Here is a 23919-nt window from a genome sequence, read left to right on the forward strand (position 1 = left end):
TTGGATCAATGGATTATGGAGAAAGTTTGTTTTTTATTATATTTCATTTTCATTAAACATATTTTTATACATCGCTATTTATTTGATTTACATATATTATAGCGTGAAATCCTGAAAGTTTTTCTTCTCTAACAGGTATGATATCTATACATATAATAAAGCAGCGTTATATTGCACAGTTTTAAAGAAAACCTTTTACTTATCTAAGTTTTATTAGGTACCTTTTCGAAGCGTCAAAATTTGGTTAGCTTATGAAAAGCGCTCGCGTACATGTGTATATAACGATACGACAAAATTCGAATACATACACACGATCCGCATATTGATCACCTATCATTTGATCACAACGATCGTACGAACGAACGGATCTGAATTCATACGTATTGCACGGCTCCCTTATTAAATATTCGTAACTTACGTCTTAAAGCTTACACCTAAGATCGAGAACATTTGACGATCTGCCTTAATGAACGGCATTCGGACGACCTTCCTGGCTTATGTATTGTAAAACAGAAAGAAAGGGAACGTGGTTTTTTTTTTTCTGAGGGATGAAGTGAAAGAAAAATGATCATCATTGTACACTCTTCTCTGACCTAAATGACGTTGCCGGAACAGAAAAGAACTTACTTTCTTCAGAAATCGCGACAACGTGACGGAATCTCTCAGCAGCGCGCAGTGTTGTAGATATTGTATCGATGGAAAGTTTGCGAAGTATGGTTATAAGAATAAAAGAAGAAAAATAAACAAATTCAACGGCGCGACAAACATATTCCAGAATATAACTAGACAATAAATTAATTAGAAACAGATGAATCCTGTGTCAAGTACGTTTCAAAATCGATTACAAATATTTTGAATTTTAATCTTTTACTTTGTACGTTGTGTATCGTGGGTCGTCTACTATCTCCACGTTCTTGACTTTATGTTTTCTCGGAGCTACGTACTTTGCGTTTTGCAAGCTACCGTAATCGCCTTTATCAAACCCGCCATAGCTCGACTGACTCGATAAAGAACCGGGCTGATAACTTTGACCAGCGATGCTCTGGGCAAAATTCTGAGCAAAATTTTGTTTGAAATTCGCGCCTTGTCTGAGCTGACTCAAGCTCTGGGTCAGCTGACCCAGATCGTAAAGCTCGGAGCCCGAAGGCCCCTGATTATCATAGCCCTGATCGTATCCTTGACTCTTCGACAAGTTTGTGACGGTTTGCGCGTACTGAGTAAGATACTTCTGCAAAAGCGCCTTGAGATTAATATTCGGCGTGACTTTTGGCTGGATCGGCGGGACGCCGTCGACCCTCAAAATGATGACCGGAATCAAGGAATTACCAGCCTGAACGAAAGTCGGCTGGGCGTTGAGAATCGAAGCCGGATTACCGATGTACTGAGATAACGACGGGTTGTAATCGAGCAGACTCGAGTACTGCAGGTTTGACGGTGACGACGACGACGATCCCGTGGCTGTCGTCTGGTAAACCTGACTCTTTTCGGCACCACCGAGGCCGAGAGCCTTCTTCAAGTACTGCTGGACCTGCGGTTTGTACTTGGATAGGACAGTGGTTGATGGTGTTTTCCCACCGAGAGAATGGGACCCCGAATTCGAGGGCTGCTCGAAGGTGTAGGCGCCGGTCCGTTGGCCGTCCAGTCCTTCGAAGTCTTGGCCAATCTCGTAGCTCTGTAGAGGCGAATACTCCGGATGAGGGCTGTCAACGGGATAACTGGAGGCGGGTTTCGTGTCCTGGACATCCGGCTTGCCGAGACTTCCACTTTGGCCGGTGCTAGCCGAGTAAGGATTCTGGTAACCGAACTTCAGCGATGGTTGTGTGAGCTGCGAAGGGGATCCAAAGTAGCCTGCGTTGCCGCTGGATATTGAGGCCGAGGATACGAATTGGTTCGCCTTTGAATCTCCCTTCCCGGAATCCCCGTTGTTGGGAAAAGTGGCCGGTTTCTGGGAGTAGATGCCCTCGGAGCTTGCGGAGTATGAATTGCTCCCCGACTTTGGGTATCCGGAAGTCAGGCTGATCTTGGTGGGGCTCGAATACCCCGGGTAGGAATCGTCGTAGGAATCCGGCCCGACTTCGGACACCATGCCGTCTGGATACTTCCATACGATCTTGTGCTCGTACTTAACTCCGTTCTCGAAACTGTACTTCGGGGAATTACCCTTCAGGGCTGACAGCACCGTCGTCTGGCTCTGGTCCGAGTAGCTCTGGGGCTTGGGTGTCGTGTAGATGGTCTCGGGTCTCGGAGTCACGTAGTTTGTGCTGATCGTTGGTCTCGGCGTCGAAGCGAATGAGTCGTAGCTTTGAACCGGCGAGTTGTACGTCTTCTGGTTCTGGTACAATGAAGGATTGTAGACCTGTGGTCGCGGGCTGGCGAAACCGCTGAATCCGGAGGCCTGGTTGCCGTAGCTTCCGAGACCCGCCGGAGCAGTGGGATAAACGTTGGATTGGAAGTCGGGTCTGGGCGTGGAGTAGCTAACATAGTTCGGTTTCTGGGCGGCGCTGAACCCCGAAAACGATTGGAAGCTCTGACTATTCGCCTTGAGCAGCTTGGTCCGCTGTCCGAAGGCCAAGGGAGTCACGGGATTCGCTCTCTGGTGAGACTGCACAGGGTTACCGAACAGATTGGAGTAGGAACCTGCACCGTTCACCTTTTCGATTATCGTAGTTGGCAGAAAAGGGCTGATAGATTCCTCGATGCTGACCGTTGTCCCAGTATTTCCGGTTGGCAGGTAATAGTTGTACTTTCCTGACAGTAAGCTGTTCGATTGAAAGCCGTAGCCCAGGTTCCCGTTTATCGTTCGCTTAGACTTTTCCTCGCTCGTCAAGTTCGTCCCGTTCGTAAAGTCGATCAGGATTATCGGTGGCAGGATCGGCAGCTCGGCTTCTCCTTCGTTTCCAAGGTCCACGATGTCCTCGAGAGTCTCCCGACGCTCTTCTTTTCCCGCGGCTGCGCCATCTTCGACGACTTTTTTCAAGTCGGAGCCGTCGATGTCGAGCGGAGGATTCTCCGTAGTTGGTGCGCAATTCGCGAGGAACAACGCGCAGGACAGCATCTGCGTGGAGAAAGAAGTGAGAAAAAAATTTTAAAACCGGTTTTAACAAGACCCCGATTTCACTACGTGTTACTCATTGTTTGCGAACCGGCCCTTCGGCCTTCAGGAAGAAGAAAAAGTATACTCGTTTGCGTACTTGTATAATATTTACATTAAGCGAGTTTTACGGAGGTATATATGTGTAATGCATTCGCTTTTCTGCATAAACCGGACTTTAAACGCTTTGTTGCTACGCTTTAAGCGCACTTTCCCTCGCGGTGGGTTTCTTTGCTCGATCTTTCGCTGTAGCGTTTTTTTATTTTATTCTGTTTCTTTTTTATTTTCATTTTCCCGATGTTTTCTACCTCTTCCACGCAAAGTTCAGTCGCCTGGTATCCCGTTACACTTGATGTCTCACTTAAATTTATAACGACGTATTCTTCATGCATTATACATGCGATCGCACATTACCGCAGCTTCTCGGATGAATTGGAAGCGCTTTGAGATCCTCAGTTTCTGATACATATTATATCCATGTACACCATCCAAGTGGTTCAAAACCATGACTGGAGCACCGTGCTGACGACGGATTACAACATCAAACTTTTTTTTCCTAGCCTTTTTGCACTTACGTATCGTTGTGAATTCGTAGAATCAGCAAGACGAATTATTCTCAAGCTGATAACGATCGCTGGACCGAGATCCACGTCAGTAAACCCGGTAGTGATTGTACTGAAAAGTGTATTAATGTTTTGCGAAAGGTATGCAGCTCGTAAAGGACGTGGTTCAATTCTGCGAGATTCGTACTTTACACACATCACTCATGCTTAATGCGAAAGAGAAATCTTGCGTGGATTAATGATCCTCAATTCCGCGGACAGCTGCTGATGTTCAACAAAAATCGCGACCACGATACATGATCTACGATCTACAGAGCACCGTGATCTAGACGTAGTCGTGTCTCGTTCTCAAGACCAGTTGCTACTCGTTGGTTAGTGTAACATACGTGTATAAGTAGTACCGTTTTAAAACTGGTTACATATATCTGTCTCAAGTTTCTATTTTCACTGCTTTCTTTGATACCTCGATATGTACGTTTTGCGTTCAATTTTAATTTTCTCCTTGTTATATTTTGCTCACTGTGGGAAAAATTATAGTACAAGATTTCGATTTTCGCTGTCTTAGCTGCGAATCGCCGATCGATGAGCACGGATTGGGGTATAAATTTATGGGTGAAACTGCCGGGACGATCGTGCATAGAACGGGTTTACACCGTTCCGATTTTGAAGTAAAATTTTCAAGTCTGTAAATCATTACAAGTACCTTAGGAACTGAAATACTATTAGAAATGTATGTGATACAGTGCAACGGTAAATTGCGTAAGTTAATTTCACTCGAAGCTGTATCGCAGATCGTTGTGAACTTTCACCAAATTGCTCAAGTTTATCTTCTTCTAAAAAAAGACTTATTACACCTCAGAGTCAACGTTATTGAAAGGAAATACAAACGTGGATGTACATCAATGTGCTACTAATACGCGATTCTATTGGACTATGGGACGAGACAAATATTACTTTCTCCTCGTGGAGTCATACTACGCCACATATATCATTGGGCACAGATCCCCGGAAGTGGCTGTATATCTTGGACCTGTCCTTAGACTCGGAATTCCGTTACAATCCAACCAGCCTACGTGCTTAAATTGTATCTCCACGTTACAGGTTTGTAAAAATATGTGTAATTTCCCGGCACCGGATATTGCCATCATTTGGATCTAACAACTTGAGGTTTCACAATTCCGTTATTAGTTTTTTGATTTTTCGACTCCGCGATACGCAGACCGGAATAGAAAAAAATAAACGGCGAGAGTTTACGAACTTTCTTAACGGTCGCGTGCGAGTACGACCCGAAGGTCGTTAAATAATAACTATTATAATTTCAAGGTAACGAGAAGTGATACACGAAGATGTTATTTAATCCATTTTCTTTTCATCTTTTTCTTTCACGGTTCTTCTTTTACGTTGAATTATAAACTCAACGGAGGACAAGTTTCCATTGTTTTTCGCGTTACAATCAATATGACGTAATCGGATAACCATTATAGAAAACCGTTTCGCATTGCTAATCGATTTTTACACTCGCCTGCCTGCGAACTTTTCATACAGATTCGGCAGGTAATTTTCTGATGTGACATAAGGTCTTCAAGCTTATCGGTTAATGCAAGCCTCTCTCGTTTCTGTGATTACTGACCGGAAAGAGGTAATCGAGCGAAGTTGTAAACGATTCACCTTAGGCATAATATACTAAATTGAGAAAATAAACGAGTAGAAATCAATGGACGTTACACCAGTGCAATTACAGTAATAGCTGTTATAAGCGGTCCATCAAATTACAGATCTACGGTTGGTGATCAAGTAACATAAATTTAGAAGATCGTTGGGGACATAAGCAAAGAAGAAAAGAATCTGTTGAAGGTTGAACAATTTGACAAATTACGCGAGAAGATCATAAGAGTTGCAAACCGATAGGTTGGATCGGAACGACGTGTATCAATGATTCGTAAAAATGAGCGGTAAAATAATCCAGGTTCGCAACTTACGTATAATATCCACGTGAATTTCATCTCAGGTATGAAATTCGTTAGAGTCAAGTTAAACCGTGAGCGTTCGCCCGTGTCCCGTGTGTTTGGTACTGATGTCGGCTGGACGCAGCATCACACCTTATATGCCTTCATGGGGCTTGCGAGGAGGCGTGCAAACGGAGCGATTGAGAAGAGGGACGTACCCGAGGCCAGTTTCACCACGAGACGCGAGATTCACCGGATTCCCCGACATACCGAAGAGCTTGCAACGGATGATCGAGCCCGTCCAGGACGAGGAAGGAGCGCATCGTCCAGTAGCGTGGAACCTCACAACTGTACCTGAACAATTGGTGCAGTCGCTGGGAAAAAGAAAACCGCTCAATGGATCGTCTTCGGCGATGGTTCGTGCTCTTTGCATGTGGAAATCAGTGGGTTCGATCCTACAGCAGGTACAAAGGTGCGCGCATCGTTTATTCCGTTACTGTAACACCGAATGAAAATTAGCCACTTTACATTGTCCGAATGGAGCGGAGTATCGCATCGTGAAATTTACGATCTCTACACCGTTGGCTCATCCTCGGCAGCATCCGCTTTCTCGATATGTACGGACATGTTGCACGTATACCTCAGGCGGCTCATCCGTATGTACGTAACGTGTTCTCTGTCTTGCTTTGAGCGACGTGGTGGCGTATCTTTCCCGAAGAATACCTTACGCCTTCACACAGACACGGAGTCTCGCAGTCACCGTGATGAATAATTAATATTTGCTCAACTTGTTAATGGCCTGATAAGTGGTCGGCAACGTAAGTTAGCGGTCCTGCTGAAGCCTCTCCTTAATTATGTCATCCTTTCGAATGAAATTTAATATCTATCTTACAACTCTTTTGCGACATAGCTGTGCATTTACTCAGGTACACCATGCAGACTTTTGTATGTAACATGCGCGTTCTTGATTGGTCGCCGAGCTGGCGCTTCTCGGGCCCTTTCTTTCCTACTCCACCATATTTTAAACCAGTTTGACAAGATTTCATCAACCAATCGCCCGGTAGTGATTAATTTGTCTTCTCATTCCAGACCGACTAATGAACCTTGCTACCCACTGCCGATACCGTCCATAGATCATTCGATTAGAGTTTCTGTCTGTAGGTGCTTCACCAACGGATACGTTACAGAGTGAGCGTATTAGGTGCGAGTTCTTTTCATTTTCATATCGCTGCGGAAATGACTCGGGGTTTTTTAATTCAACGCTTTACGATCCATTGTCTTTTGATCACTTTACAACCCGGGTAGTTTTGTCAGGGTATCTTCGATCTCTTGTGAACTCTCAGAGAGCTTTCTTCACTCGGGTTTACAATGGAGGTGCAGGAAAAGAGTGCGCTGTTATCGTAACTTTTTTTTTATCTCCTTTTTCTTACGAGGCAATTGACACATCGTTAACGCCTGGCGACGTATTTTAATGAAGGGATGTGAAAATTTTAGAAACACTGTTCACACGTGTGCGGTCAATTTTTTACTGTAATAAACAACGGCAGTAGTAAACATACCACTTTCTCGGATTTAAATTCGAGGATATGATGATTTATGTAGATTGTACAACCTGTTTTTGCCTTACATATTATTTTAGAATTTGAATTCGTGAAATTGTAATAGCTATTCGTAATGCTTGTGTATAAGTGGATTGCCGGTCATTTAAGTTTGAAGAATTCGAAACTCAATCCAAAGTATCACGTGGTTTGACACTCTCACGAATCTGATAGAAGGCTATGGATTACTTCAAGACTTGCTTTTACTCCGGGTGTATTTCATCTGCGATATCAAAAATAATAACTTGTCGCACAAGTCCGATGCTTTCAAAATGCTTGCTCAGAGTGTTTATACAGTTTTAGAAACCAATCGCTGCTGACAAATACCGTTCTGAATATAATACAATGACCGTGAAGTAATGTCTCAATTATAAATTTGGCAATCTGAGCATTGAACAAGTTCAACTCTTTGACGATTATACGATCGTGATAAGTACAAATACACATCGCAGCTATCTCAGATAGATGTAGCAAAATTAATTCACTGCAGTTTTGCATATCTACTACGCGAGTGTTGAAAGCGAATTTGACCCGACGTTGGTGACTCTCATTTTTCTTTCGTTCCGAACGTACACAGAAATAAACTAATCGCCAAATTTATCACGAATAAAAGAACATGCGAATTATTCACGCTGAGCAAAAATTGTGCCAGTTCAAAGTATTTACCGTGACAATCCGGATCGTAACGTTACATCAGCCGTTTCATCACTATGTCAAATTATACGAATCGCGTATAACTTCGGTGGTTGGCGCCTCGGTCCATTGGTTGTACCGTGAAGAGAGTATCTACCTTGACCGTTAGTTCCCAGAATTTTCTGTAACATAAAATGCAAAAAGGATATTGAGGATATCGTCGATAGGCCAAATCGATAATCTGTCATTTCTCCGATCCAGCCAAGTCCGTGCTGTCTTACAATGTACTCACGGTACGTTCATCTGTAACGATGATTGGGTTCGATTTTCTTACTCTTCGTTTGCTTCCTTGTTGGGAAATTTGAAAGCGAAATATTTCGAAACGTGCGTCATTGAATTGGCTGGGATTTAGATGAATAAAAGTGAAACTTTTGTCAACCGATGCAGATCGCTTTCTAACGGATTTAACGACTGTCGGATATAATTAATCCGCGGTATGTCTGTGGGAGATAATTAACGGTATTTTAATTCGGTGTAAGTGGAAGTCGTAGAAATGGAATGAGAGAAAGAAAGAGAAATACTAAGAATAAGGTGCGAATGAAACAGGAACGTCTGCGTTTCTTTTTATCAGTGGTTTATTTATAAAAAAAGAAAGGGTATAAAAGAGAAAAATTTACATGATCATACATACATAAAATTACATGCCGTGCCCCTTAAGGAGAGACTAGATTAGGTGGTAAGATTCTATTCGTACCGACCGCTCGCAAGCGATTAGATTATATAAAATTGGTTAATTTCGATCCTCGCAAAATTTTCCATTAAAATTATTCAGCTTTTCGCTTTTGGTTGTAGGAGTGAGCGTACGATCCCTTGGACGGTAAAAATCCGCTCTCCAGGCGTAGCGGCCTCTCTCGGTACCTAGAATTGAATTCGAAAACTCGTTTTATTTTTCGCCTGCAAGAGTAATGTGCAGCCGCGGGTGAAGACAGTCCGCACTATAAGTCTACATGCAATCTTTACTGTTTCACCAAAATACAACCTCGCTCTGCAAAAAGTGTTGTCATGAAAAACTCTGACATCCCGACAATATGCATTGGGATTGAGAATTGGGGAAAAACGAAACGAACGGACTCACCTCTCACTATCGTGTGACGCAATCACGTTACTCGGCGTGTAAGAATCCAGCAGGGATTTTGGTCCGGATGAATAGTGAATATGGTTATTCGACTGTAAGTTTTCTGAGAAAACCGGTCGCAGCTGAGTGATTTGTTCGCTCTTGAAGTTCTGAGCAGGAGCTTGAGGAACGCTCAGAGTGTAGCGTGGCTCCTGAGGAATCTGTCGCAGAAAACGATCGTGAGAATCATTAAAACGTTTCAGGGCTGTTTATCAAGAGTCGAAGATGCGACCTTTGAGCAAGTTGCGCCAAAGCTAGCGAAAGATCTTACATTGAAATTATCCGAGATGCACCTAATTAGATTTTCTTGATTCTGTGATATTTTGCAGTACATAGAAAAATATTCTTCGAGTAAATTTCACGCGGTAATTCGGTCTTTCAAGGGCTGAGGGCCACCTCTAATGTTCACATCCCAAAAAGAAAGGACGCAACTTCCCAGGATAAAGATATCGCGTGTATTTATCACCTATTAACGGCAAATAACGTCCAATTGGCAGTGTCGAAAATTTTATGTCGTTATCGAGACACCCTGAAAAACCTTTCTATTCGGATAAACCTTAGGGGTTGTTTTCACATTTTAAACAGCTGAACCAGCGCATGTAAAAAAATACGTGTCCAATGTTTTTTCATGTACTATAACACGTCCCATAAAATGAGGAAAATCGTTGAGGTAAAACTCGGCAACTTTCCTTGTTAGTGGGGTTAAAATACGGCGCGTTACCTTGGAGTAGCTTTGGGCGATGCTGTGAGATGTTTGCTGCTCCGAAATCTGGGCCGCCAACTGCTCGGCCAGCTTGGGGAAGACGTAGAAGGGTTGGCTGTTAGTGTAGCTCAGGGTGTTGCCCTGGCTCGCGAGGGAGGGTGTGTAAGCAGGTCTCTGGTAGTACTGGGTCGACTGGGGCTGAACGTAGTAAGCTTGGGTGTAGGCCACCTTGGGCTGAGTGGTGTAAATCGGACTTTGCGGGGTGTAGGTTAGTCCGGAGTAGGCTTGCGCCGATGAGTAAGCTTGCGGAACGACGTATGCGAATTTTCCCGTCTCCTGAAATGGTTTAATTACTAGTTTTTCAATGGTCACACGCGCTGTAGGTGATCCTTCCAGACATCGAATTTTAACGAAGATAAGGAGTTGCAAACGGCTCCGAATTAGTGTTAAGACAAAAGTTTTAAATCGTACGCACACGGTGTACCGATTAAAGTTACATTAATACCAATTGAGGCCATATTGATTACCTGTAACCAAAATTACGGTCACAAACGGTACGAAGGTGATGTGATCGAAGTGAGAAACACTTATTTAATCAATAATGTGTACCCAGTATCGAAAACTTTTTTTCAAAACTCGTTCATTGTTGGATCTTAGTAATGAATTGATCAATCAAAGAGATCAAATGTCACGTTATTGAATACAGAATTTTATGAAGGTAACCGCAAATGGTGGATTTACTCTATGGGATCATGATTTTAGTGCTACAAACAGCAAAGGTCGTGCTGGATATATTTCCTCACTAATGAATGATGCATAAGCCGGCTAGTATGACGATTATTCTGATTCGCTATCAGAGTAATCAGTATATAGCTACATTAAATTCATAATTCTGAATACTGTTGAATTGATCATTGTGCTGGAAAGTATACCGGAAGTTTTCGGCGAAGATTTCTGTCGCAAATGATATTTCGCCGGCAGGTAGACAACCAGAGTTACGTCTGAGATACTTAGTGCCTGTGAGATGTAACTTTGGCTGCCTATCTGCCGGCGAAATATCGCTTGCGGCGTAACTCTTACCGAAAACATCCGGTATAATGTATGTCACCTATTTTTTAACGAATAAAGCAATTATTGCTACAGCTTGTTCTCTATATTCCTCGATTATGCAAAATAGAAATTTCTTTCGATTGAAATGGAGTCTGAATCTTAATTCTGCAGTGATTAGTTTTATCAGTACCTGTCCATCTAATCTGTAGATTTTGTGATTTTCAAATCTCTTAGAAAAATCAGTTTCGGTGATGAAATCTACGACTTGAAAGTTGGTGTTTCCGCATTTTATGCGAATGAACAATACCTGTTTCAAAAAAATTTACCATGACACTGATTTTGATAATAATTAAAAAAAAATATCGTAGAGATCTATGAAACGAAGTGAAGGTTGTATAGCTTAAAATTTCTATTTCAAATTTTTGGAAGTAGATTTTCAGTCTCAGAATAGACAAATGAGTTTTGTAATGAAAGAGATGAAAAAATAATGACAATATTTCGCTGAGAGGAGAAATTTTTGTTACCCTTTGTACGTGCTTATTGAGCCAATGTTGATGCATCTCAGATTGCATGACAATGACAAACCTGGTTTTATGCGAATGCAAGTCACTCCAGGGTTGGAATGAAGAGAAACAAAAATTGAAAAAACAACAACTGATTATACTTTCTCCATGCCACGTGACACGGTCGAATATAAGATGACTCACTCCCCGTGGCACAGTTCATGGTTATAATATTACGGGGTTAACCGGGAATCTCATTCGTCGTACCGTAAATTGCAAAGTTGTTACATACCTTCATTTCGTACGTCGGTTTCTCAGGCTGCACATACTGCGGTTCGTAGACGTATTTAATTTGCGTTTGCGGCTGGTACGAGATTTTCGACGATTGGCTCAATGACGGAATGTAGGTGGCGGGCAGTTTCACGTTTTGTGCGGCTTGCGACGCGAGGCGATGAAGAAGCGGTTGCACTTGACTCTTGGCGCCCAATCCAGCGCTTGCGGGAGTTGCGTAGTAAAGCAGCTGCTGATTCGTGTAATCGTTGCCTGAAAATCAATGCCACCAAAATCAATGCTCGCACCCTCTAAAAACTCAATTGCATTTCGCGAGATCTTAGGTGAACCGTGCTTAGACTATGTTGAAAAAAACAAAAATCTTCACCTTTGCTAATTCCCTGGGAAAATTTCTGCGCCGCGTATTTTTGCTGGTAGCTTTGGATCTGGTTACCAACCGATATCTCGGGCTGGTAAGACAAGCCATCGGTCACTTGAGACTGGTACGATATTTGAGGTGCGATTTTCGGGGATTGGTAAGCTTCCGCTTGATAGCTGGCGGGATTGTAGAATTGCTGAGGAGCTTGCGCCAATAGCTGCTGCTGTTGTTGATAAGCTTGCAGTTCCTGGCTGTACGCTTCTGGTTGTACCTGCGAATAATTAATTACGTGATTAATGTTCCGCTCTAATTACCTGTCGAGCAATTATTAACCGGTTCATTGTTGATTGTCCCATTTTAACGGTGATGAATTCCGTTGCTACGGGTAATGAAAACGCGTTTTAATTAAAACGGTGGGTGTAACGTGTTCACTAATTACCAGATATTTAATTTCGTGAGACGGCTGACTGCCGACTGACCGAACTTCGCTCTGATACTGATACTGAGCATTGCTCTCAGGATTCGCCGAGTTGTACTTGAGCTGGTTTGGTCGGACATTCTCCTCTTCCGACTGCTCCTCCGACTTCAGATTGTCCCTCTCTATGTCTTCGAGGTTTATCTTCTTTTCGCCGAGGGCAACGGCGAAGCATAAAGCTAGGATCGCGTAGGATTTCTGTAATGTAATAAATTGTCGTCAGCGTCAGCTAAGTCGTCATGATAATCTCTGACTGATTAACTTCGTCACACCGCGCGACTTATTCGATATTCAAATTTCGAGCAGTAAAATCTACCGAGTCCGTTAAACCATAAATTGTTTTAAATTGTTATTCAGATTTCTCGATTCATTGGAATGACATTCGGGTTTCGAAAGGTCAGGTAAACCGCACGTGTTAAATAAATTTCGGGTTAAATTTCCGCATAAAAGAAACTCCACTTTCTCCTTGACTCGAGTCCATGAGAATTTTAAAAACGTAGGAAGATCAGAAAACAATATTTATAACGCAGCTGCGTCTTTCAAACTCGATGCAGTAGCGGTTAAGTGAAAATTCGACATTGCTTAGAATTAAAGACGTTGCGTTAGTTCACCATTGCGAATTTGGACCGCTTGAGAAAAAAAAGACACCACCAAACGACAAAAAAAAAAGAGACAACGTAGACGGGATGTTCACTTTCACTGTTTGTCTGACTCTGAATCTCGCCGTGGGTTTGGACCAATTTTATATAGACCCACGGGTCTCTTTGCCACTCCCAAAGTCCAACCACTTGAAAATACGAGATGTAACACGATGGAGGTAAAAGTGAATTCTCCTTCTCTTCGCGGTTCGTTTCTGAGCGTCACGGAACACCCAACAACGGACGACTGAACCACCATTCAAGCGAAGAAAAGAATATTGCAGAAGAATTTTCATTCAAAAATCAAAGAAATCTCACGGATCATAAATTGCGGTGTCAAAATCTCTTTCGTTTAAAGCGGGTACATTGAAAAATTGACCCTAAAAATGTTTGCCCGATATCGCATCGTCAATAAAACAAGAACAAAAAAAACAGTGAACCGAAATTTTTGCCTGGAAATAATCGACTTTCGTATTTGTAAGCAGGTTTCAATTTGACGCTATTGATAGAATCTAAAATCGTCTAGTTGAAAATCTTTCGACCATTGTATTCGGTCGAACGATTCTTCGAAATTCTGATATGGCAACGAAACGTTTGGTTACCCACCATAATGGAGCCAATAAAAATTCCCACAATGGCGCGAAGGACCCTAGCTCTACTGTAGAATCAGAACTGGGATCTTTCACTTATATAGCCTTTACCCCTACCGATTCCTATCCGACCGCACACCTTGCCGCAGCGGCAGCCGCACGTTTCAGCCAGCATTGATACACAACAGCCAACACGGAGGCTGGGCAGAGGGGATGAGAACGGCGTGGCGTGGCTTCGCGATGGTTATAGGATTATGATTTAATGTGTAATACCTGCACCACGATACGCGGCCCGTTCTCCAGAGCGCAAAACGCCGATGATTTCGAGAGTACATATCGGGAGATTGTAAACGAAGGTGCACGATGTGTATTACCAACGGCAGGTGACGGTTAAGCGTTCGCAAACACGAAGCCATTCACTTTGCCCCTGAGTCCTGACCCACGGGTTAATAGACACGCCTGTGCATCTCGTCTCTCGAGATAAGATGCAGAGTGCAAGGACACTTTCTTCATTCCAAGGCCGTCCAACCATGAGCTATAACTGCGAACCCTTTCGCTGCTTTCGATGTCACGCGTAATCCGTAGAACTGTAGCGTCGTATCATTTGTCTTACCGTTACTATTGTTATTATCATTTTAAAACGTTTTCTGGGTCGTTAATTTCAGGCTCGAAGCTAAATCGCGTGTCAAGTCTTCCTCATTCACCTCGCGTTCAGGCGATCACGATCGCACTTAATACTGGCGTCGGATTTTTGACAGCTAAAAATTTCATCCGAAAGTATGTAAAGCATATTTCTATAGCGCGGTTACGAGACTAGATTCTAAAATGAATCGAAATCTTTGAACAAGCGCGAGGTGGAATTACCTGTTAAATAATGTTAAGGAGTGCACCTGAGCTCGATGCACGCGTTGGAAAGAGATTGATTTCTTTTTTAACAGAAATGTAATCGATCAATTAACGACGCGGCAGGATTTTTCGATCTGTGGAAGATAACGCTTAGGCTGTCCAACGGCTTATGGGCAGGTATATTATACACGGATAGAAACTTTCAGATGGTAGATAACCGGGTGATGCACGCGGTTAATTTCATAATGAGACTAAGTAATCAATCGCGTCGCATCCGGCGTCGATCTTGATGTAAGCATCGATACGGAAATCGCTGTAGGTATTCGCGTAACGATAAGATGACATTTCGGCGCCGGCTGATCTTTCGGACTGTTAATTAGAAACACGTGCAGGCAGTAAAAGCGGTCGATTATGACAACCAATAATGTCGTTGAATCGTACCAACGTGTTTCGAAAAAGTTCGATGAAATATTCGACATTTTTCAAACGGGTAATAATTCGGGTAGAGTAGAAAAAAAAGGATTCATCGAGTTGGAAGTTTAGATTTGAGCATCTTCATTTGCGTTGTCAAATTTTCTGAGAAGCAATACTTTTTTTCGGTGATTTGCGGCGGATACGAAAAAACTACACAAACAACAGCTCACGTAACGATTTTTTCTATCGAATCGTTTGAAAATGGTAAAAAATCTGATATATTCATTCGATTGTTGCACTTTGCGACGAGTCATTTCGTTTAGAAGACAATACTCTATAATCTCGAGACAATATTTTATTCTTCTTTTTCATAATTTAGGACTCATTTTTTTTAAATGTTTTTTTAGAAGAAGCGTGGTAGCAATAATTTGCCAAGCGCTCAACGTGCAACTATTTCATAATAAAATTACCAAAAATGTATTCCTATCCTCAATCAATCAATGATCATTCTCGAACTCGCCGGGCGTGAAATTGCATCTTCGAAAGATTACACGGAACTTTATTCATTCTGTTGTTCCGCACCCACGCGAATAATGCAATCTCTTATTCGGCAAGCTCGACATATGCGTATCAATGGTTTGAGTACGTGTCACTTTTGTTGGAATGACCTACATCCATAATGCAATACAAATAATGCGGTTTCAAACAGCGCCTCGTTATTTGTCGGTATAATAAATTTAGTCTTGGATGGTTAATTTGCGATGATTGCCATTTTGATAAAACGAGGTATTTATATGCGTTACGACACTTGTCGCTGTAAATAAAATCTAATCGATTCGAAATTCCGCATAATATATCCATAAACGATGTGCAACGCAAATTTGTCTGAATTCCATCTCGTGCAAAACTGACGGGCTTTTACTATGCGAACTGTGGTTTATTCGTCGATTTTAATCGTGCTTAAGTCATTTCAATTTGCTCTCAGGATTTACAACTGCCGTCTGATTCGCTTTTGTAACAATCTGCAGGCATCGGTACGTCTAGCGGCCGTAATAATTGTCATCTCTGTTTTTAGATAGCCACTCGAAGTTACATTTTTTGTTAAATTTATTTTTCAACCAACTGTGTCTGTACTTCTACGGCCTTCGTAGCTGCAATTACGGGCAAAAGCTAATTGCATAGAAAGTATAACAACGGCGACGATCTTTCGCGTAACGTAATCGTACAGGTGGTTATCTTCATTAAATCTAGTTTACTTTTCGTCGATGAAAAATTTCGTTCTACGCTCCGTGGATTAATTGGAAATCTATATAACTGGACGCAGTGGGAACAGAAATTTACCGCGTCAAAACGAAGGGGAACCATATATAGGATAGAAAAAGGAACTTTACAAGCGGAATTGCGGCTTGTTAAGGGAAAATGGTAGAGAAAATGAGCCATGCGAATTAATAACTGAGACAAGAGTAAAAGGACCTGTTTCTCCTTGGTCCTCTCTCTTTGTTGGGATTTAAATGAGACTCTCTCGAGTCTCCTCGGCGTGTGTACAAGCCGCAGAGAGATGACCGGCGTTGAATCGGTGCTCGAGTTAAGTTCCTTTTTCTTCTTTCATCTTTTCGCCAAGTTAGACGGCTGCCGCCTTCGCCGCTTCCTGAAGGCGGTCACTTTCTAGCAGCCTCGAGGGTTGCGGACCTCCTGCACAGCCGTGCTCGGACCGTACAGATCGCACCGTATCTTCGGAAGATTATTGCTTGAGCCGTAACGAGTTGCACTTGCGAAGCACTAAATCTACTCGGCAGCAGACCCACGTTCTATGCGCTACCGTGAAACTTTCACGCATCAGGAATAAACGTAATTGTTGATCGTAATTCGGGTAATTATAACGCGGCCGGCTTCAACGAGACTCCTTAGAAGCTGACCCGCTATAGATATTATAATTGGGAGCAGTTTCCGTTACTTGCAGGAAAGAAACTCGTTTCGTAAGGTTTGTATATCGAACGCAGGTCTGGACGTGGATTACGTAAAATAATTCACACCTCAGAATTTAGTTCAAACTTTCAGCGGACATCGCGATTGCTGATGATCTACGAAATCTAGACGGAATCTACGATGTCGCTTTCTAGGACAATGCGGTTCTCCTTTTCTACCTTAACTATAAATCCGGTCCAAATGATCGTCGCCTCCGGCTCTCGGAGAACCCGGGAGTGACTGATCGTTGATTCGCCGTTCGTTAATCGGTCCTTCGAAAAATTACGATTGCTAATGGTCCAGCTCGAGATGAATCGGTGAGCCGAATTAAGACGCGCGCTGTTACGTGTCCCGTTTGACGTCAATTTATGCGCCCGCTGTTTGCTCCACCTTGCATCGCGCGGTTGCAAAACAGACTTACGTTTAGAAATGTGTCGAAAGAACGAAGAGGACGGATGATTTCTCCGATCTGGTGTATGTATGTATACGTACCTACATGTAACGTCGTCGCGGGAAGAAGATCGTAAATCGACGAAGTGTGCAACCCCGTTTTAATCGGCTTCGCATCAACGCGATAGACAAATTAATTTCAACCGATTTACAGACCTCCAATTTATGACTGCGATATTGCGTTGTACTTTAATGCTTCGGATCGTGGATCGAACGTCAGGTTTCACCCCTTTTCCCCATTCCGTGAGGCGGTTTCGCTTTCTAGAAAGAGGGACAGTGTGACGGATTTGGACTGGCCGTGGAGTACGGGTGTCGTATTCAAGTGAGTGATTACAGGTTCATCGCCGTGCAACCTTCTCGACTTCTTGTATACACGCCATTGAACGCTTCGTTGAGAGCGTTAATAATATTCAACGGTCACAGTCGAGGTGAACGGATGTCGGCTATTCGGACGAGGGTCTTCATTTTATTATTCTTTTATCCTCTTCCTTCTTACCCTTCTCAACTGTAAAGAAAGTTTGACAGTCGGTGTAAACAAACAATATTCGCTAATGTCTGTATATAACCGTATAGCTTCTTTGGAAGGAAGCCCAATTGAACCTGTTCAAAGAAGAACGCGCGCTGAATGGGAGCGGGAGTAAAAAATTTTACGCTCAACACGGGCAGCTAATATTGTGAGAGAAATTGACTGGTTTCTTTTATTTCAAAGGAGCGCGTGGGCACCGAGTTGACAGCATTTGGATCATCTCGAAGCTGCGTGGAAGAAGGGAGGGCGATTTGGACGAACAGATGGAATTCGGCGTGATGAAATAGAGAAATTGAAGAGCGGATTCTGGGCCGTTTCGTCTGCGCATCGCCCAGATCACGCATACTTTACTGCACAAATAGCGCGATTCTGTGAAAGTAAGAGGTTGGCCCTACCGGCATTATTTTAACCAACAGCGGCTGACCACATGTGCCTTATTAAAATGAAAAATAAAAAGTGATGTATCGGATCTCATCCTCTCACCTGCCGTTGTAGTCTGAAACGTAACTGTACGAACAGAACAGCCAAATCTTCCGATCCGCTTCGTTCGTTTGTCTATTTTTATTGTTAATTTTCTCTTTTCTTCTTCTTCTAAATCCATTTTTTTCTATTCCCTTTTTTCTTTTCTTTTTTTTTTTTGTTCTCTTTGAGAGGCGTGAAAGTCTTTTGAATCATCGTCGGGATCCAGAATGAAATTAAATACGATGCTAACGCTAATTAGCTGGCTTACTATTGCCTTGATTACATGTCTTATATTTTCATCCTCTTTCTTCGATCTCGTGTAGGAATAAGAGTTATGAAACAGTTAATAGAACGCCAGCCGGTCTAATTTATACCTACAATTTATGCACGATTTGTGTAGTCATCGATTATCGGATGGTGTAAATGAAAGAAGTGCTTTATTATCATTCGTATGCGTTATTATTATCATCGTCATTATTAATAACTAACTAAAAATAAGTACAAAGGTCATAAATAATAATATTATTTTGATTCGTATTTTTTTTAACTTTACGTCATTTCCTTTCGAAATTTTATGTGCGCCTGTCGTGTTACGTACAATATGCGATCTGCGTATAAATATATATATATATATGTGCGGATGTATGTATAAATATGGATTCATTAACTTGGTCACAACACAACCATGGGTATGAATAATCATCTCATTGCGCGATATTAAATTTCACCGCAAAACCTCTGCTCGGGTTGGAAGTTTGAAGACAAAACGTCCAGGTCCTCGAAGATCAACGTCCATTATGAGAATCGATCAGTCCGACTTTCCAAATTATTATACCGCGTGACAATTCCACTCCACAGAAGTAATTACCACCGTCTCTTCGTGATCCCGTCGTAACACACATCTAACCTTGGATTCCTTGTTTCGTCCCGAAATTAACGTCCTCCAAATTAGTCTTGGCTTGTTGCTGAGGCTCCCGACTGAACGGGCCCCCGTTCATCAGGTGGTAAGTGTAGGCCTGAGGCCTCGCCGCGTAGCCTCCACCGTTCTGGGCCCTAAACGGAACCCCGTCTTTGATCCGGTAGGAAATTCCATTAGTCGATGGTGTCTGGTTATACGACCGAACGAACGGTTCCCCCGTGATTTCCGGTTGAACCGGCGAAATGTAGGCGCTCTGAGACCTCTCGAAGGTCACCTGAGTCGCGGGCATCTGCGCTACGTTCTTATACTGGAGGGTGTGAAACTTGGCGGGAGTCTTCGCAAGGACGTCGCTATTGCGATGAAAATTTTCCAGCTCCTTGTTCGACTGTCCGGTACTCTTGTCGTCGGCGTCCTGCGGCTCGCCGTAAGCCCGCAGAGCATCGTTCAATTTACGCGAGTTCTGCTCGTCTTGAGCTAGGAACTGGCCGTTCGAATCCTTGGCGGGCATGTCCTGTACCTCAGATCCATACGCCTGCATCTTCGCCGGCTTACCCGGCTGCGCGTTTGGATAGAATAACTGACCATCGCGCATCTTTGACGACGGGATCTGATCCTGGGAGTAAACCTGAAGATCGTCCTGAATATTATCCGGCTTCGGCAACGCGCCCTGCTGGCTGAAGGATGCGTGAGACGGAGTCACGAACTGCTCCGAAAACGCGGGGCCCAGTGATTTTGCCAGGCTTTGGACCGCCGCCACTTGCTCCATCAGTTGGGCCCGCGCGTATCCCACAGGAATTGGATAGTTGGGACCGACGGGCCGGCCGCCGACGCTGATGACCTTGTAAGTCGGTTGCAGCAATGGGTGGTAATTGCCCGTTAATTGGTCCGCGGGAATCTTGTTGTACGAGGATTCGGAATGGGGCGCGAGGTCCTTGTAACTTTGGGATATCAAGTTGTCGCCGTCGACGAACCGGCCGCTATCCTTCATCCTGGGCTTTGCGGGCCTCGGTTTTTCCGGCTTTTCCGTAGGATAATAATCCCCGGTGATTTCGCTCCTGATCGGTGGTCCCGGTGGTCCCGGTGGTCCCAGGTTATCGTTGCCTGGAAATGAGTAGGGAAAACCCTGGTTGTAGTACTCGGGGTAAAAGAACGACGGCTGAGGGTAGTACTCCGGGTACGGGCCGGAAGTCGGTGGACCGGAAGTGTAGGGGCCGGGATACCCGGCGAAGAGGCTGTTTCCGTAGTGGTGGGAATACTGAGACGTCGGGGGGCTTCGGGGGTGCGAATTGTAGCCGGGAAAGAAGGAGTCTTTCGAACTTCCGGCGAAGCTTCCGGTGAACGTGTCCCTCGACTCAGGGCGAGGCGCGTAGAGTTCGGGCTTGAAGAAAGTTACGAGATCTCGGTCGGAGCCTCTTTTCGTAAGTTTCGGATTGTAAGGGTAGATCGGATGGATCGGCAGGAACGGCTCGTCGTTTGGATTCACGTGCTTCCGGTATCTCTGCTGGGCAAAAATTCCGGGTGATATGAGGAGCAGGATCTGAAATCAGTTTTCGATTATTTCGACACGCCGTGTATTCATTTTCTCGATTACTTTTTGTGCAGAGAAATTTTTTAATAATCGCGGAGAAATTGACTAGGCACTTGTTTCTGAATTTATTAGTATAAATAATATCATGTCGCGAACGATTTTTTTTATTTTTCATAAAGTTCGGTATTATGTATAGCTCTAGAAAATATTCCTTTCACTCTGTTGGTTTTGTTTTGAACGCCTCGTTGTGCAGAGTTTATCCGCTCGCGAGGCTTACTGGCATATAATCATCATGTTACACATTATTTATCTAGTTTTCTTTTTTCTTTTTTCTTTTTTTTTTTTTTTATTCACAGTAACCTGCACGTTGGTGCAAATTATATGTATAGTTGTTGATCATTTTCGACACATGATCTGTTAAACTGGCTCGTGCGATTAAATGCTTTCAATTTATTGCTAGGTCTGCAGGCTGATTACTGTTATTAATTTTTAATATTCAAATATCAATCTTTGTTATTTCGAGATGGGTTTTGAATGTATAAAATTAATTTTCGAAGTTTCGTTGACCGATCGATTGACCGGTGAACGGAAAAACGTTACAAAGCCCTTGAGTTAACACAAAATACTGACCAAAATCTCCATTTTTGATAGTCCAACGAGGCGAATATTGTATCAGAGAAACTAGTGCGGACTGATCGAGAGTTGCGGTCGCTGTTCAACCATCGAGAAAAATGTTAATGCACGATGTGCGATCGATGATACTTGAAGCGTTAGTGGTGCGTCCCTAGAGCGTAAATATCTCTTTTATACTGGTAAATTGGAAAAAACCTCTCGAACTAGTTTAACTTTTCTCCTTACTTATACGCGAGTCAATAACGCCTTGTTTATCATCCCGTTCGGCTAGCTTCGAATGCAGTGAAAATAGACTCGTTTGGAAGCGAGTGCAGCATCTCGAAGAAATGGAATTGGATAAATAGGTCGAGGCACTTGTATCGTCGGTGGTTTGGCTGCATTTCTGAAGTGATAGTGAGACGAATGCCTCGGATCGCCAAGGCGAGCAAAATCATGGGCACTGGATCGCGATAAATTCCACCCCACGTAGATCCGTAGGTGTGAATCGATGCGGGTGATCCTTGCTTAAATTGCCTTAACGACCTTGAGGATCCACCAGCCGGAACGGAGCGAGCAATTTAAAAGCATGAACGCTGCTCGATCTCTGTCTCTCTTTATCTCGATTCCACCTGTGCAGGCTTAAGCGCGTCATTAAGACTCTGGGGCGAATGTTTCTGAAACTAATCATCTTTGGGAGAGTGAATAAAGAGATGAAATTGGCGAAATTTTAAAAATAAAAATAAAAAAAAAAAAAAAACGAACAAATCATCGTAGGATTTCACTTCGACACGTCAGGCTGCAGCGATCCTTGAATCAATGGGGCATTGTTGGTGAATCGATAGAACTCTTCGTTTTTTTCTTCTTCTTTTTTCATTCATTCTCTTGGTAATTCGGTTTCATTCGCATTGTTCTTCGACTTTATTTATTTATTTTTTTTTTTTTCTTCGGGCGTGGTCTTATTATACAGGTGCGATTGGAACCGTCGATATGTGAACGTTAAATCGGTGAAAGTGAAATAATGTATCTGTTGCAGGCCGAAGGATACTTGCAGGCACCGTCCATTTGCGAACACAATAGGCACCTCGAGTCTCTGACGGCTGTCACTGAGAGGCGATTTGTTGATCCGATTTTTTCTTTTTATTTTTATTTATTTTTTTCAACCACCGTCGTTTCTCGAGCCCGTCGCTTTGTACTCTTACTTACGCGTAGGTATAACCACATCGCGTATCCGGCGAGATCGCGACGTGAGAAATTTCGCTATAGCTGTTATAATCGAATGGTAATGAATGCAGAAATTCGGTTCGACGATCTGGCAGCGGTATGATAATGATTATAACAATCAAGCCTTCGGCGCTTCGGTCTCTTTTCTTTGTATCTCGTGGTAGTTTAAACACATGTAATAACGACTAATCAATATCGCTGCGACGAATTATATGCAGGCAGTGCAGCTGCATCGATCCTATGAATGTTGATTTTAGCACTGAATTTGGCCATCGGTAGAAATTCGCAACTATAATCGCGCCTGCCGAATAACGATTTGAACGACGACGGTGGCAATTTTGGCGAATGAGGTTACTCGGTTCTACTCGCCAAATTATAATTAAATTATTCATACGCCCATAGTACTCGTAGCTATGACTCTTCGTATTATAATTAATATATTCCAATTATACTATCATTTGCCTATTTATTCACAGTTTAATTAATGCCTAATGGGCGACTCTGCACGTGTTTGATATATACCATATTATAAGTGTACGTTTACATCCTCTCTCTTTCTCTCGGTATTAATACTGCCCATCGATTTTTCAATTAGAAACGAGAACTTCGGGTGCAATAACATATACATATATGCAAATATACGTATCACGGCAATCAATAAATTGATTTATCCGTTCCTCTTTCTTTGACGAAATTAAAATTAATTTCGATAGTTTCTATAATCAATCTTTTGGTGGAAAGGTACACGAGTGAACTGGAAATACTGTACATCAGCCCTTGTAACGACTCCTCAGAAATTAGTACGTGGTTAACTTTTCACGTCAGTGGGCACCGCGCCTGTTATTACGTCTAATAGCCAGTCAGGTACAAACAAATTTATGCCACATCATAAAATTGACTTTCTCATCTATAACTCGAGATGCTCCGGCGTTTGAACCGCCGCGTCGATGGTCAAAAGTGGGCACTTAAATCGGCACACGATAGTCGAGGTGTTTGCTCGAGTTAATTTATACCGCAACGCGTTGCGGAATATCGTCGATTTTCTGGAAACTTCGGTTCACGAAAGCACAACGACGCACGCATCCGTCTCAGAGCCAGCCTAGAGCCTTGAGGCGAAATCCGATTCCGCTGAAATTCGAATCCGTTCGAACGGTCCAGAAAGCGAGATGGGCGTCAGGTCAAGAGCGTCTCTCGGCTCGCGCGGATCGCAGCCGTCTCTGTTGCACCCGTGACATTCTTACACCGGCAAACTTTCCCAAATAAAATATAAAGATTTAGAAAGGAGATTACCGGCCGCGTGCCCTGCCCGTCCGCAGTGGAAGAACGCGTTCTTGGTCAGCCTTAAACCGAGCGAAGTAAAAGT

The 23919-nt window shown here is 43.1% G+C and overlaps 2 protein-coding genes across 3 annotated transcripts; both read right to left on the reverse strand.

Moving 5' to 3' along the window:
• Positions 1 to 493: 493 nt before the first annotated feature.
• LOC124221531 (protein lingerer) lies at positions 494 to 8010 on the reverse strand. Of its 2 annotated transcripts, none has more exons than XM_046631642.2 (2): positions 7865 to 8010; positions 494 to 3055 (listed from the first exon to the last, which is right to left on the reverse strand). In XM_046631642.2, exon 2 carries the CDS (start codon positions 3053 to 3055, stop codon positions 860 to 862), a length of 2196 nt encoding a protein of 731 aa, XP_046487598.1. In that variant the 5' UTR covers positions 7865 to 8010; the 3' UTR covers positions 494 to 859. The 2 variants fall into 2 exon arrangements, with proteins under 2 accessions (XP_046487598.1, XP_046487597.1); XM_046631641.2 differs by lacking the exon at positions 7865 to 8010 and adding an exon at positions 5634 to 5759.
• A 438-nt stretch (positions 8011 to 8448) lies between these two features.
• Positions 8449 to 13672, reverse strand: LOC124221533 (uncharacterized). Its single transcript, XM_046631643.2, has 7 exons — positions 13630 to 13672; positions 12350 to 12583; positions 11920 to 12181; positions 11554 to 11804; positions 9727 to 10044; positions 8967 to 9166; positions 8449 to 8749 (listed from the first exon to the last, which is right to left on the reverse strand). The coding sequence occupies exons 1-7, from the start codon at positions 13630 to 13632 to the stop codon at positions 8656 to 8658; spliced, it is 1362 nt and encodes a 453-aa protein (XP_046487599.1). The 5' UTR covers positions 13633 to 13672; the 3' UTR covers positions 8449 to 8655.
• Positions 13673 to 23919: the final 10247 nt, after the last annotated feature.

Source organism: Neodiprion pinetum, chromosome 6 (assembly GCF_021155775.2).
Source record: "Neodiprion pinetum isolate iyNeoPine1 chromosome 6, iyNeoPine1.2, whole genome shotgun sequence".
NCBI lineage: Eukaryota > Metazoa > Arthropoda > Insecta > Hymenoptera > Diprionidae > Neodiprion > Neodiprion pinetum.

Excerpts from the sequence above, each read along its gene's own strand:
- LOC124221531 (XM_046631641.2), bottom strand. The coding sequence starts at position 5,657 with ATGAAATTCACGTGGATATTATAC. Across the intron at positions 3,056-5,633 it reads AATTCACGTGGATATTATAC|ATGCTGTCCTGCGCGTTGTT; the intron begins GTAAGTTGCGAA and ends TTCTCCACGCAG.
- LOC124221533 (XM_046631643.2), bottom strand. Across the intron at positions 11,805-11,919 it reads TTCCCAGGGAATTAGCAAAG|GCAACGATTACACGAATCAG; the intron begins GTGAAGATTTTT and ends ATTGATTTTCAG. Across the intron at positions 10,045-11,553 it reads AACCGACGTACGAAATGAAG|GAGACGGGAAAATTCGCATA; the intron begins GTATGTAACAAC and ends AAACCATTTCAG.